Here is a 16,202-nt window from a genome sequence, read left to right as displayed (position 1 = left end):
GATACATACGCCACACGGAAGCCGTTCGGGAACACTCACCATCCAAAGGCACGCGATACCCCTACTACTTCTCCACTGAAGTTATCGAAACACCAACGAGTGTTTCCGAACACAGTCCTACATATTAGAAAAATGAAAGTCGCGCTAACATTTAGGGACGATTTTTTATTGGTCGTGCTGCATATTATACGCAATAAAACATCTTGGCTGTGATCAAAGTCTCGCTACAAATGTTTTGAAGCATTTGATGGATTTAGAAAATTAGAAAAATTAGAAAAAAGAATTTTACAAACTGACTAGTTAAGAAACGCTTCAAAGCGTTTTTGCAGCATCGCGTTGGCCTCTTGTCCAATTTCATCCACGATAGAAGTATATTAGGAATGTGGAAATATGCTCTTGCTCATCTTGAACATAAGAAAAGTGGTATCCAGAAGCCGCCATGTTGTCGCGGTTATTTAAAGTTGGCGCTATGTCATTATGACATTAAGTTGCTATGTATTCTTTTCTTCGGAAATCGAAAAAAATATAAATTTCTGCATCCTTTTTTTCGGAAACTATTTATACACATTTTTGATATATATTCATTTCCGCACTATGTCATTTTAAAGTTATCGATGTAAATGTTTATAAATGGCTGCATCTGGTTATGCGTAGAGCGGTATGAAATTCTTGAAAACGAGTACACTAATATATGTAGGGATCATCTTCAGGGATCAGAAGATGAAAATAATCTTAGCCATGGTTGCTTCTGGTTGCATAACGAAAAAAACACCGATAGTTCTAGCATTGGGTTAATCCGTAATTAGAAACTAACCAATCATAGTCATTCCATTCTTCAGAAGAATAGCTATAATTGATTAGTTTCATAACTACAAATATCCTTAAATCCAATTAAGGGTTATGTAGACGTGCGCTGTATATGTATATATCAATTTTCCACATCGCTAATTGGCTAATTTAAAATAATACAATTTCATTGGTAAAAGCAGTTAAAAATTACTAGGAATTGATATGGTATGTGCATTTGAACTGTACGCAAGTGCTTCCCTCTCGCTCTGTATCAAGTTCAGAATCTGTCCCCTTGTCTTATTATACTATGGATATCCACATAACTTGTATAATCGTACAAACATCGTATGCATAAAAAAATTATCCAGTCGCATTTCTCCTATAAGACGCACGTAAAATGTGATTGGATAATTTTCTTAGTTAATATGCCGTAGAGTCATAGAAATAGTAATGTTATCAAGAAAATTATAGCTTTCATCTTTCGATCTTTACATACAGAAAGGTTTTTAAAAAAAAGGTTTTTACATATAAATTTATTTAGAAATGATGTCATTAAAAATACATTTCAATTGATGTCAAATTTTGGCTGAAGTACACATTTTTCATCTGTGAGCGATTCAAAAAATTACATTGTTGATTATGCAATGCATCTAAAAAAATTGTAAATGGAAATTACAGATGGATGGATGGTTAAAAATTGTAGATGGAAATTAAACAAGCTTTTGTAAGTGTTCGAGAGTCGAAAGCAAAAAAAGATAATAAATATCGACTTTTAATCGCGAGAAAAGATAACTAGATAACTCAATATTCACAATCGCATAGCGATTACAGGCTGAAGAGTTGCAGAGCGTGGGAATATGGAAAGAACGGAAGAGAGTCCGTCGAGTCCAAAGAGTCCAACTCCTTTCCGTCAAGTTCTCAATTTTCATTTGTGACGAGGAATCCTAGACGCTTCTATTAGTGTCACTGTCATCCTTGTTTATTATTCAATATATAACAAGGGTGACATGATATCTGAGAAGCATTTTGCAAATGAGAATCCCAACATACTCTTGAGTGTGAAATCGACGGAACGAAAGAAAAAAAAGACCCTTGTAATTATATTTAATAGATATAAATATGTTTACCCATAACTAATTTGAAAATCGAAAAAACTTTTTCGATTTTAGTATAAAGTCTACCACCTTCTAATTTTGCGTCTACTTTAATCCTACAAATTTTTATTTCGTTTAGACAATTCGGAAATTTTTATACAACTATAATATCAATAATTTGATCACTCCAGCATCCCCTTATTGATGCTGAATAACATATTTAAAAAAAATCTATAAATGATTTTATCATAAAAATTATTACTCGACTGGGGATCGAATTCGAATCTCTGAAATAGGACCATTAATTGTAATTGTCAATCTGTAGTCTAATACAGGCTAATGTGATGAATACTCGTCTAAATATCGAAGCTGTTCCAGACAACATGATTAATATACGCTAACTTTATGCATATTCGCTAAATATTGGCCTATCCATTCATATGGATAATTATGCATGTATGTATGTGAAATATTTGCTAATATGGCGTACATTGATCATGTCGTCCAAAGTTACCTTTACATGCATGTCTATCGATCCTTTCGGTCACGTCGGGAAATGAAGATCGCTTGAGACAACTTGCAGATGAGCTAGTTTTCGCCCATCCTATGCGCTAATTCTGCTCGTTGAATGATATTTGTGTTTATTACTCCCCAAACACTCATTAATTAATACATTTGAAAGCAACGCAAGTCGCAACAAATGAAATTAGCGAACTGAACTCTGGGGGTTTGAAAGCATGTCAGATATTTTGGTACATTCACATAGTTATATAAACGTAATGATTAAAGGAGAAAGTTAATTACGTTTCGTGGTTCGTCAAAAATAAAGTTAGAGATGTTAGAATAATTCTATCAGTATAGTTATCAATCTCATATCATAAATCTGCATACAGATTTTTTAATGATTTTAAAGTCACTCTCAAGTATAGGCTATATCAATAATTTTTAACATATTACACTTAAATAATAATTAATTAAATAATAATAAATATTACAATTTGTCTTAATTTAAGATATCTTATTTTTAATAATTAAAAGTATATGAAAAGAGTAAGATATAACGTTGAGAAACATTATTTATATTATATAATATTTTATATAAATGATAATTAAGAATTATTTTAATATAATAAAAATTTTAATAGTAAAATAAAAATGCTGTGAAAAAGTCTCACAAACTTTTTCACAAAAAATTCATCGAGCATTTTATTAGGAACAAATAAAATGAGTTATAACGGTCAAAAATGCAAAAGTACTGATGAAAAACGATCTTCAATACGAGTCAATTTCCCGCTGGAAATTAGTAGGTCCAATCTTCGGGTTGGTAGGCATCCAATTTTTGGGTTGGTAGGCGTCCAATCGCACGTGAATAATCTTGCATGATCGGAAGTACGGACGTATGTTCCATTTATTGCCGTAAACATATTAGCTAACTTCTCGTCAAGTACGATATCGTAAATCATAACCGAAGGTAATTCAAACGCGTGAAAAATTTCTTGTGCCAGAGAAGCTACTCTCACATATCTCCATCCGTGCAATTTATAAAAGAGGCACGATCAACATATGATTCGCTGTCAAGATTTGAAAAATAAAAGCGCTTCCGCCAGTCACTGTAAATCGTAAGCTGCGATATATCTTGGGGGATTCGTGGTCATGGCATCCTTCCTGGATTCGTATGAAAAATGACGAGCTATCTTCTGGGTTGCTAGGTACATATTTGTAATTATGCCGAAAGGAAGATAAAAACAATACAAACACTAATTATTAGGTGTACAACTTTGCTTCCGCCGTTTTTTTTCCGAAATTCGAGGCTTTATTGTAAAAAACTGGTTATACATTTATGATTCAAAGTATTGTCCATCGCGGGCCACTACTTTCTCCCATCTTTCGGATAGTGTACGAATTCCGCGTCGAAAAAACTTTCATCTTTTGTCATCTTTTGAGGCTATCCACGAATCGATCCAATTTTTTATTTCTTCATAAGACCGGAAGTGCTGGTCAGCCAGGCCGTGTGCCATCGAAACAAGTGATAGTCAGAGGGAGCAACGTCTGGAGAATACGGCGGGTGGGGTAGGACTTCCCATTTCAACGTTTCCAAGTATGTCTTGACCACTTTCGCAACATGGGGTCGAGCATTGTCATGCTGCAAAATCCCTTTACCGTGTCTCTCGTTGTATTGCGGCCGTTTGTCTTTCAATGCTCGGCTCAAACGCATCAATTGCGTTCGATACCGATCGTCTGTGATTGTTTCAGTCGGTTTAACAGTTCATAATACACTACGCCGAGCTGATCCCACCAAATACAGAGCATGACCTTGGACGTCAAAATCACCGTTCTTGAAGCGTTGAAAGCACTCACGACACGTTCTTTCACTAATAGCAGCCTCACCATAAGTATTTGAGAGCATTCGATGAGCCTCAGCCGCAGATTTCTTCATATTGAAGCAAAAAATTAAAACCTCCCGCAAATGACGAGAATTTGGCTCGTAAACTGACATTTTCAATCGAGAATAACTTTATGATGCAGACACAAATGTTTCTATGGGGTTATATTGACAGATGCCTAAGTTTATTGTATGACGTCTATAATCTATTTATTTTGACCACCACTTACCGCTAAAGCCATCTATAGGAAAACGGCGGAAGCAAAGTTGTACACCTAATACAATTCAGAAAAAACAAAATCTTACCTACAAAACAAAACCTTAGATTTACAATTTTTCTTCTTCTTCTTATATTTTTAGACTTTTATAGATTTTTTGCCTGTGTTTATCTCTCTCATATTGTTTGTGGTGTGCACGCTGATTATTCAATTGCCATAAGTATACAAGACTTACAGTTTTAATGCCGATTCCAAACGGCGGATTTTTCGAGAGGTGTTTCTTTTTGGGAAATGGGCAAGGACATTCTCGAGAGGTTGCCAACCTTTTCCGAAAGGAGATACGAGTGTAAATTTTTTTTTTCTTTCCCAGGGTCGAACCCTCTGATATGATAGACCAGTGCGTTCACCCAGAAAAAAGGTTTCTTCGATTTAAAGAAATGTTTTTTTGTTGTACAGTTAAAGAAAAAATTTCTTTGATTTCTTTGATTTAATCATTATTTTTTAAAATCAAAATTTATTCTGTTTAAAGAAATTATGATCAAATAGAACAAATGACGTTTAAATCATTTCTTGGATTTAAATAATTGTCTGCTATATTTTTGCGCTCTAGATACGCTCATGTTCTAAATTTACAATTCAATTGTAAGAATTCGGGGTGAAATTCTGTTGACGTATTTTTATATAATTTAACGTAATTTATGATACGAAAAATATGTGAATTATCATGATGTGCAAAAACTGTATATTAAAATATATGTATATATTGTAAATATATATAAAAATATGTATAAAAAAGTATATATAAATGTTATAATAAATAGCGATTACAATATATAGCTGTTACAATAAGTTGAATTTTGCTCTAATTAATCCAGGAATAGTTACAGTTAGTTCTTTTTTACGTATCAATTACTTGGGATGATATTTTATATTCCAATTAAAAGTCTATTATTAATTACAAATTATTGATATATTGACTGTTTTATAATTTATTAATATTATGACAATTACATCATAATCCGTGAATATTGTACTTTCTAAAAAAAAAAGGAAGAGAAATAAAAAATATAGATTTTTTTTTATAAATTCTTAATCAGTAAAGAAAATTGATCTTTATTTTTTTGCTGCTGAGATATAAACATCCATAATGATTACTCCTGAGTTAAATAAATGATAAAATGAATAGAATTCTATCAAACTGACGCGAATATGTCGCTGATCGCGCAAAGTAGACGTCAGGGAAATTACGAGACCGTGCTCTTTGATATTAGAGAATTAAAAAACAACAACAACAACAAAGCAACGAGGCGGTTATTTGATAAAACTGCCGAATAAGGGCTGGCTTGTTTGTTTGTTTTTATAAGTAAATAAAAGAAGCGCGGAGTCGGCAATGCAATGTGCATCTTGCAGCCTAGTTCGCGTCACATTTTGCAGTCGTACACGCGGCATGTCGATATATATTGTACATACATATGTACAATACATACATCGCGGTGACGCAGTAAGCTAAGGACGGGGATGGAAAAACGGTTCCATGCGAAAGTGCCGGTCGAGGGAAGGACCACCCGGCGGCATTTGAGAGAAAGAGAGAGAAACGCAAGGACACAACGAGGACGCGGGCGTCTGCAGCGTCGCTGCGGCGCGGCGGCGCCGTATAGTACCGCAACCCGCCACTCGTCGCCAGGCGCCACAGTCTTTATCTCCGCATGTTCGAAGCCGGTCCGGTCGGCTCTGTTTGCGGCAACGCCATTGACGACGATCTTTAATCTTGTTTCTTGCTACCAACAAAATGGTAAGTTGAACGAGCGGCGAACCCATTGAGTGTCGCGTTACATTGTTATTCATCTCGAATTACCGAAACCGACCGGTGTTAGAGAAATTCTATAGAATGAGAACCGGAAAGTCCTCGTGTACAGCCCTCCTCCCCCCCCCCGCAGGATAGTCATGTAAAAGAAAACGTAATGGGGAGTCTCAGGGTTTTTCTTGGAATCTTGTATTTTCGTACACAATCTTCGCGGAATATCGCGCGCGTCGTGTGACCACGTACGTCATACGTCATAAGGAGGTCGCGTGACTGCAACAGACGTGCCGCAGCTGCGGCAGCGTGTCGTCTGCTGCCTGTCATCTGCTGCCTGTCATCTGGATTGCGTTCCGTTTCACGCATAATATGAGAATATATCATTTTATCCTTGTCTTTCGTCGAGTGTCAAATAAGGATAATATGATACATCATGCACATTATACCTGAAACGGAACACAGCTCTGCTTTACTCGCGACTGGTTAGCCGCATGTAACGGAAATCGCTTTAGTCAAATGGAAGAAAAGGATGATCTTTTTGGGATTCGTGATAGAGAGTAATAGAGAAGGCGTGATGTGAAAACGCGGCTTCCGCCCCCGACTTAATGCGACGCACTCTAATGTCAGGAAGGAGGGGAGGATCGGGTCATCTAAGCGTTAAATGCGTTAGTCTCACGTTTACGAAATTTACCGCGTGATCGCAGCACGTGACGGGAAAGCCTGTCGCGCACGGTTTCTTAAGGTTATATAGCACACAAAAAAAATTTTTTTTTAATAATTTTAAAAATTAACTAAAACAAAAGAGAAAACAATAGGTGAATCAGCTAATCACAATAGAAACTGTAAAGCAATAATGTAAATTGTAGTAAATATAAAATGTTGATTTGCTTACTGTTTATGTCTTATTGCTTAAATTTTTTTTGTGTGTGCCGTCTTTAGTACATTATATAACGTCAACTTCATTTTTTTTTCATTCCGTCCGATTTGTATGCTGCGCGCGAATGTTGGACAACCTTGCATTGCGACTGAAATCTTATTTCCAGCGCGTTATATGTATACAGGGTGGTCCATTTAAATCGATTATCTGAAATATCTCGCTTATTTTTGATGATATAAAAAAATGTTTCAAATGAAAGTGTAACGGTTTCGAGAGGAACGTATTTTATTCATATTGTTCTTTTTTCTAGGTATAGGATATGAAGATCATCTCCTTTTTTAAATAGAATTGTATAATTTTTTTACACAATATGATTCTTTTAATTATTCTTCATTTAAAAGTATTAAGGTAGAAATATCAGAAAACCAATAATTTATGAGATATTTTATACTTTATTCCGGCATATATTGACATAAAATATTAAATCATTCGTAAACTATTTTCTGATAATCATATCTTAATACTATTATGTACAAAATAATAAGATGAATCAATTGGGGTAAGAAAAACACATAATTGCATTTAAAAAATATGAAAAATAATAATAAGCAAAATGGAATTTTTTAAATAAGCAATTATATGTTTTCTTTCCATCAATTGATTCATCTCATTATTCTGTTCAGTAAAAGTATTAAGGAACGATTATAAAAAAAGTTGATAGTTATTTAACATTTTATATCAGTATATGCCAAAATAAGTATATAAAATATCTCATAAACTATTAGTTGATATTACTATTTTAATATTTTTACAGAATAATTAAAGGAGTCATATTATGTAAGAAAAAAATTATACAATTCCATTTTAAAAAATGGAGATGACCTTCATATTTTGATGCCTCTATCAAAAAGAAAAATCCAATCATATCATCACAAATAAGTGAGATATTTCAGATGATCGATTTAAATAGATCACCCTGTACACATACACACGCGCGCGCGCGCACACACACACACGCACGCACGCACACACGCATACATACACAGATACATAAATGCTTGAAAAAGTTAATCCGCGACAATATTAGCCCATCGCTATAATTGCGTCGCATAAATCATATTCAATCTGAAAATTATAATCGAAATATCATGGAGAGAAGAACGAATTTTCTCGTTAAAAACTAACAAACATTGATTTCACGATATCATGATTTTTGTATTTAACTCTGTCATGTTCAGTAAAATACATATATTCTTTATACAGATGTTCTATTTTATTTTAAATAATTAATTTTTCTCTCTTTCTCTAATTTCTGATTATTGATAATCAATAAAGGGATATTTTAAATGAAGATTTCTTCTACTTTTTAAAATAAACTTATATAATGTTTTACATAATATTTCCTCTAATTATTCTGCATATAAGAATACTAAGATGGAGATATCATGGAAATCAATAGTTTATAAAGTATTTTATACTTTATTTTAATAAAGTTTGAATATAAAAATAAAATATTTCATAAATTAATAATTTTTTTGTAATTATACTTTAATGTTTTAATGCCCAGAAAAACGAGAAGAATCAATTGGAGTAAAAAAAAATATATTGTTGCTTTAAAAAAATGTACAAATTACATATGTGCAAATTGTAATGTGTTTTTTCTTTGCACACAATCGATTTTTCTTATTATTTTGTATGTAATAATATCAAGATATAAAAACAAGTAGAAAAAACAGATAGATTATGAAATATTTTATATTTTATGTAAAAATTTGGCAGAATATAATATAAAATATCTATTAAACAATTGATTTTTTTTATATTTGTACTTTAGTACTTTTATATGAAAAATAATTAGAATCATGTTATATGAAAAAAATTATATAATTTCATTGTAAAAAGTGGAGATAACCGTTGTCTCTCTTTAAAATTTTCATCTAGAAAAAATATGTCATCAAAAATCTCTTTCGATACCATTCCATCTTCATTTGAAACAATTTTTTTGTATGTATTATCAATAATGTCGAACAAAATTGACTATTTAAAATAAAATAGAACATTTTGTATATCTATGTTCATATATATTATTCAAATACATCTCTGACAATATTTTCGAAAAATATATCGAAACTCGCAAATTTTTGTATCTCAATAGTAGACAAATATAACAATGCTTATTATTTTGATTTTTACTTGCGGATAAAAATATAAATTGGGTCGAAAATTTTTAGAGTTTATTATGTAAATCTTATCCCAAAAAAACTGATTAATGTTGATGTCATTTTGGCTACGCTAATTTTTTTTTGTGTTAGATGTACAATATAAATATTGAAAATATAGGATATCATTATCAGTTCTTCAGTAGAATACACGGCCGTTCTAGTGCATCCGCTTATGCGGATGTATTGATTTATGTCCATCTATACAAGTAGATCAACGTAATCTGGGTTTAATTTATTTTTTTCCTTTCTAGTTTTAAAAATTAAAAAAAGATAATGATTAAGTTAAATCAAGATTAAAATTAATTTATAAATATTAATAGAAATGGACATTAGTAAAATATACAAATCATATACGAATACTTTTCCGCAGTAATTAAAACCAGGAAATGAAATTTCTTGTTTATTTCGTATTTGAGTATTTGTAGAGTGACCGCTCGAGAATTGATATCGATCTGTTTTTCTTTACTGGAAGATTAAGCTGCTATTTTCAAAAGAGTTCTGAATGTAACGTAAAACGAAGTATTGTTTTTTAGCTTATCGAAGCTAACGACAAAACTTAAGTTTTCTTACAAAACAAGTCACAAACTGAACGATACTTTTGTACATACTTAAGATTATTGTGGCAGAGAGAGATGCTTGTGTAGATTAATTTAACTCTCAGTTTTATTTATTTTTTATCTTAATTTTATCAAAACTAAAAATGATAAAAAGTTGATAAAGTAAAGTTAATAAAGTAAAATTAAATCGAGATTGAAATTAATATACATTGATGAAAGTAGACGAAATAAAGATATTTATAAGAATATCTCATATATCAATAAACGTTAAAAGAACTTTTCACAGTATGGTAATCTTTTTTTTATAATATTCCTTTTTAATCATTCTATAAAATTGCCATATTCTATAAAATTGCGATATTAACTAAAATATCATTGAAACAATAAAGTACGAATATTATTTAAAATGTAATGTCGTACGTGGTCTCATCTCTTACCCTATATAGTCCAATAATAGAAATCTTTGTTCTACACAGGAGTTTACTATAATACCTTAATAAACCTTTGAGTTTATATACGATAGAAAAGCTATTACAGCCGATAAAATCTCGATGCTTTTAAAATATGTTTATCATTGTATCCCTTAGGAAATTTAATCGGATTAAGATTAAGGGACGATGGATTTCATTTTGCGTCGATAGTATATTTTTGTGATTATCCGTGTTATGTTATATTATGTTCTTTAATATAGATTAATTTATTTTCTTCTAGTTCTAATAATTACAAAAAAATAAAGAGTAAATTAAATCGACATTAAAGTTAAATTGCATTGATAGAAATGGATCTAAAACAAATTATTTTTTGTGATCAAAGAATGAGATTCACCGTAAAAGATTGAAAATTGAGTAACTCTTTTTCAAGACTGGCTCAATTTTCATTCTTTAGAGAGATTTCACTTCAAAGAATTTAGAAAGTAACAAAAGGTAAGAATTTCTTAAAAATTATAACAACAAACATCTTTATTCGTCTTCTTGGCGTTGCACAAGAAGTATTCAGTCTCGAAAGTACAAATATGAAATATTTGCTCGTATATATTTAAGGTGCTTGCGGATGTTGCGACATTGGCGGACAATCATTATCGTCATCGCACCTTCGCGGTGAACGGTAACCCGGAAGGCATCACGATACGCAACTTAGTGGACGGTGAAACCTTGACTTACAGCTTGGCCCTGATAAGAGGTCGTGCACCTGCGCTATGCAATTACATTACCGTTCGGGGTCACAAGAATGTGACCTCAGAATGGCCGATCATCGCTGGTCAGTTCCGTGTCCTGATAGATCTGGCACGCGGTCCGAACAAATTAGAACTCGAGGCGGGCGGGCATAAAAGAAGATTAGTTCTCATATATGAACCGAGAACCACCAGGCTGCGGGTGACACCAGTCTACGTCATCTGTGCGGGTCATGATGGTTATTTTCAGGTAGCGACAACAATAAATTATACTTGTATGTAATCTCCTGGCAAAATCTCTCTCTCTCTCTCTCTCTCTCATAGAAATTATTTTTACATAATTACTTAAAGTCTCAGATCACAAAATTATTATTATAATAAATTATAATAAGCACATTTCAATTATTTCAATTTTATCGATATTAGACTTAATATTCAGGAATATTATTTTGATTAGCTGTAATTGATACTTAAGGAACATAATGCAGATAAGTGAAACGTGACTCATAATTCAGCTACTTGGAACATAGCGTGCACTCCCCCAACTATCGATCGCTATTCTGTTGCATGAAATGTCGTCGTGTTAACCTTGCCTATGTTATTCTAGCATGAATTGGATTGTTCTCTCTTGATTGCTTAATTTCGTGAAACGATAATAATTTTGCGAATTATTCACATCCATCCAGCAGGTCATGATCTGATTTACATTTTAGGGTCCACGCAATGAGGATCGATCACCTGAGAGCGCGGCAACGAGAATAGGACTAGGTGCCAGACTTTTACAAACCTTGACAGCTGAAAAGCTTCAAGAGGCTGGTTATGGCAGAAAGACCTTTCAGCTGGAAAGGGATCTGGATGGTCCGGAATGTCTGGTAATGCATAGTATGCTTCACGTGGATCAGGCACGAGCAATGAAGCAAAGAGAATTGTGGGAGTTGATCGCACGCGAACTGATGACTGGTCCCTTGGCATCTAAAGATCGCAAATACTTAGCGTTTTTGTCGTGTACGAGATACCGCGGCGCACCCAGCCCTCGCACGCACGAGGATACCTTGGCGAGAACACAAGGCCATGCAGCCCTTGGTGGAGGTGGCTTAGCGCTCTTCGGTTCGGCGTGTCTTCACACTTGGCCTACGTGTATGGCTCAGGTTAGTTGACGATGCTCATTGACTAATTTGATATGACAAAAAAAAAGACCATGTATACAATGTGGATTCACTTTTCATATGAGGCGTTCTAAGAGAATATTAAAAAATAGAGCCTTTCATATAATTTATCAGGTATTATCGAGATTCCTGGATGCCACTGTCATTGACACTGAGCAGCTTATGGATGACAGTAATTATCGTGGCACGCACGGCGGCTGTTTGGCGACAACATTAGGCTCCGTTCTACACGAACTTGGTCACACCTTCGATCTCGGCCATACTCGAGAGGGAATAATGGGTCGAGGATTTGATTACGTCGATAGAGTTTTTGTAGGCGCAGCTGGAATCGATTTCAATCGTAATCCCATTAGAAGAGATCCCCAACACACTACTGTCGCCCTTAGCCGACCACTCAGTGTCACGGTAACTGTGCAAGATCTCGTACTATCAAGTCCACGAAGGGGTAGATTGCTTTCGGAAACATCTAGACCCGCGTCATCGTCTACTTCGAGACAATTACCCGGAAGACTTTCAGCACCAGCTAGTCCTGAGCTTAATAGATCTCTTTCTAAGAGTCTGATCGCCTCCGAACCTCTTTCACAGCCTGACCGAACATTCTGGGGTCCATCATGTGCAACATTACTTGCGTATCATCGCTGGTTTAACAGCGAAATGGATAATCGTTCCAATAGGCATCATCATGAAATAGAATACGATGGAAAAAGGTGAGTTGTTATTGATAATACATTCTCGTTTGATGTGACAATATAAATGATTAAACTTCAAATGACCTTTTCACGACCTTTGCGCGACCGATTAATTTCTTCTTAAATTATTTATTATTCTGCCTCTATGTCAGTGATGAAATGAAATAAATTTCAGCATAACTGTTTTTAATAACTATGATTTTTCTTTATAAGGAATGTGGTAAGATCACGATATGGAATACGAGTAATAGAGCTCAGAGAAACATCGGGTGGGATGGTTGTGGGTTCTCGCCAATTTCCTGGCTTACGACCACCTTTGGAAGCTTTAGTTCCACCACCTCCATCCCACTGCCTCATCACTCTTACCCTCGTTGCCGAAGACTCCACCGGGAATGTGCTCAAACATCCTCTTCCTACTGCCTTTTAAAGGTCAGCAGAAACAATGATGCATAATTTTATTTTCTAGTCCGGCGAAGATTGTTACAGTTCGTAAGCAATATTGGCTTAATATATATATTGTAAATTATTCAAAGATGTTATATTTTTTATTTGTTTCTCGTTTAAAGTCTATTATTTAAGTATTTTAATTAAATATGTATAGAAAAATTAATTTTTTATTGATATCTCATGCGCTAATTATATTTGTTAATAAATCTGCATAGACAAAAATATTTTTAGACACACACATATATATATATATATATATATATGCAAACTAAGTGAGAATAAAAATTTGAAAAATAAACTGCGAAGATATTTACAATTTAATTTTTGTTTAATTTTTTTTTAATTCTATTTTTTTTAATATAAAATAAACTTCTAGTTTCTGTTTAATACGAGAACAAAAGTTATAATCGTCTAGAACCTCACGGCGATCGCATTTCGTTTAAAATTATTAATCAAAGTATTATACTGCCATTATATATCCCTTGCTTCTAAAAATATAAATACGATTTCGGCTAGAATGAAAGCAATTTGCACATCAAATTTGAAAAACTTTCTCTCGTATCACATTATTTAATAAATTTATTTTAATGCTTTATTACGCTCTATTCCATATAAATAATTTTAATAACAGAGTGGAATTTTTAGGTATTTATGTTATAAATTATACTTGACAAATATACAATTTGTACAGCTGAGAATCAAATAAAAGCTTGTATCTATCTACTGTACATTCCATGTACGGAGCGTTTATGTTGCCCGTAGCCGTATGCCAATTAATCTAAGAATTGATTAATCACAGTTGAATCTTCCTCTCTCCACTATGAAAAGGGAATACTCGAAGGTGATCGGTCAATTTTTATAGATTATGAATATGGTTATGGCAAATATAAACGCTCCTTTAGGGATCCACCTAAGAATTAACTACTTGACATTTTTTTAAATGGTATAAAAACATGTTAGTGTACATATCATATAATATTTAATATCAAAAATATAAGTGTACTAAGATATTGAGATAATCGTTTTAAGAAATTTTTCCTTTGTGACATTTGTAGTTTTATAATTATAAAATTATAAAATTTTAATATGTGTACATACATGGAATTTTTTAGGACTTTTTCTGTACCTTTAATGTTTTTCTAAAAATACAGGCAAAATTCTAAAAAATGCGTATAAAAATTTTGTGTTTTGTAATTTTATCTACAAATGTTAAAATAGAAAAACGATTACTTTCAACATCTTGAATGCAAGGCATATAATACTTATTTTTTTACTATTATATAATATATGTACCTTATAATATAAGGTCTTATACAATATCTTATACAATATCTATACACTAACATATTTTCATGCTCATTAAAAAAAATCTTAAACAGTTTATTTTTAAATGGCTTCCTGAAATGTGGAATGCGCCATAAATATGTAACTGACATATAGATGATATGGATTTTATATAACAATGTATGATGATGTAGTCAAATAAAATATTTGATAACACATCTTGCTCATGTACAACTCTTTCCATGTTGTCGAATATGCAGGGAACTACTATAATAATTTATTTTGTAACAATAGTCTCTAGCGTTCCTCGAGCTCTAGTCTCAATCTCTATTAATGAAAACGTAATAATTAATTAATAATATATCCGTAACGTGCACAAATAAGTATTACAAATGAGGAGTATATACATTTAGTGTATACGGTATTGGAAGTGCTTGATAATTATACGTTGCGGATATTTCATATAGAATAATCTTATCACATACTCTCTCAATTACCAAATAGCAACCTGACGTTATTTATCGTTATTTTAACTCGTCTTTTTAACATCTTTAATGACACTTTTACGTCAAAATGGCGATAAATAACCTCAGCTTGTTGTTTGATTTCTTTGGAGTGGAATCTTATTCTAAACTCTAAAGAATAAAAATTGAGACAGTCTTGAAAAAGAATGACTTAATTTTCAATTTTTAAGAGTGAGATTTTACTCTTCAGAATGAAAATCATTCTTAAAAGTTTTTAGAGAGTATGTAATTAAACACACTTACGTAAGTAGAATTTTTAAAAAGACAATTGACATAAGTTCTAGCCTAGACTAGAAGGGCATTTATATATTATTAATCGTTTGAGTGTTACTATGCAGCGCGATCATACTTCTCATCTTTCTTGTTGAAAAGTATCAACAAGTAGCTGATAATCAATTTCGACTGGATTTCTTAGAATTAAATATTAATCAAAATGTTTTCTTTCAATTAATTATAAATAGATTTTAAAAATACATACAGTAAATTGTATTTTTACTTACCACAACACTTATAAATTTTTCGACATGAAATAGAAGTGCGAATGCATCGCTAGACAGAGTTTTTCGCATGGATTTTTACGACCATCTTCAACATTCAAACGATTAAGCATATATAATATATACAGTATTATATCCTAAATTATTTTAATAAGTTAAGCTAGTGAACCAAAAATTACTGAGACAATATTGTACCATCAATCCCGGCAAACTGACAAAAATAATCTATATGTACTGAATTAAAAATACAAAGTTAATTAGAAACATGACTTAACTTTTTTTACCTATTTCTCCTTAATGAGGTAAGCTTATATAGTTAATATATGTAAATGACAGTCATATAATTTTATATATTAAAAAATTTATTATTTGCTTTCAAATTATACAATTTTTGTTTGAAACGTTTTTTCGTATCTTCCATATATATTTTCCAAGATATCATTTAACTGTTTAAAATAAGACCTTATATATTTTTTTATCTGTATC

At 32.4% G+C, this 16,202-nt stretch overlaps 1 protein-coding gene across 1 annotated transcript; it reads left to right on the top strand.

Annotated features, from left to right (window-relative positions):
• Positions 1 to 6,198: 6,198 nt before the first annotated feature.
• On the top strand, positions 6,199 to 13,434 carry LOC108688858 (putative zinc metalloproteinase YIL108W). Its single transcript, XM_018195365.1, has 5 exons — positions 6,199 to 6,276; positions 10,979 to 11,359; positions 11,823 to 12,257; positions 12,390 to 12,982; positions 13,178 to 13,434. Exons 1-5 carry the CDS (start codon positions 6,274 to 6,276, stop codon positions 13,389 to 13,391), a joined length of 1,626 nt encoding a protein of 541 aa, XP_018050854.1. The 5' UTR covers positions 6,199 to 6,273; the 3' UTR covers positions 13,392 to 13,434.
• Positions 13,435 to 16,202: the final 2,768 nt, after the last annotated feature.

The sequence above is a fragment of the Atta colombica genome, unplaced genomic scaffold (genome assembly GCF_001594045.1).
Source record: "Atta colombica isolate Treedump-2 unplaced genomic scaffold, Acol1.0 scaffold243, whole genome shotgun sequence".
In the NCBI taxonomy this organism is placed as follows: Eukaryota; Metazoa; Arthropoda; class Insecta; order Hymenoptera; family Formicidae; genus Atta; species Atta colombica.
Note: the sequence above shows the minus strand (reverse complement) of the source record. Positions and strands in the feature narration are given on the sequence as shown.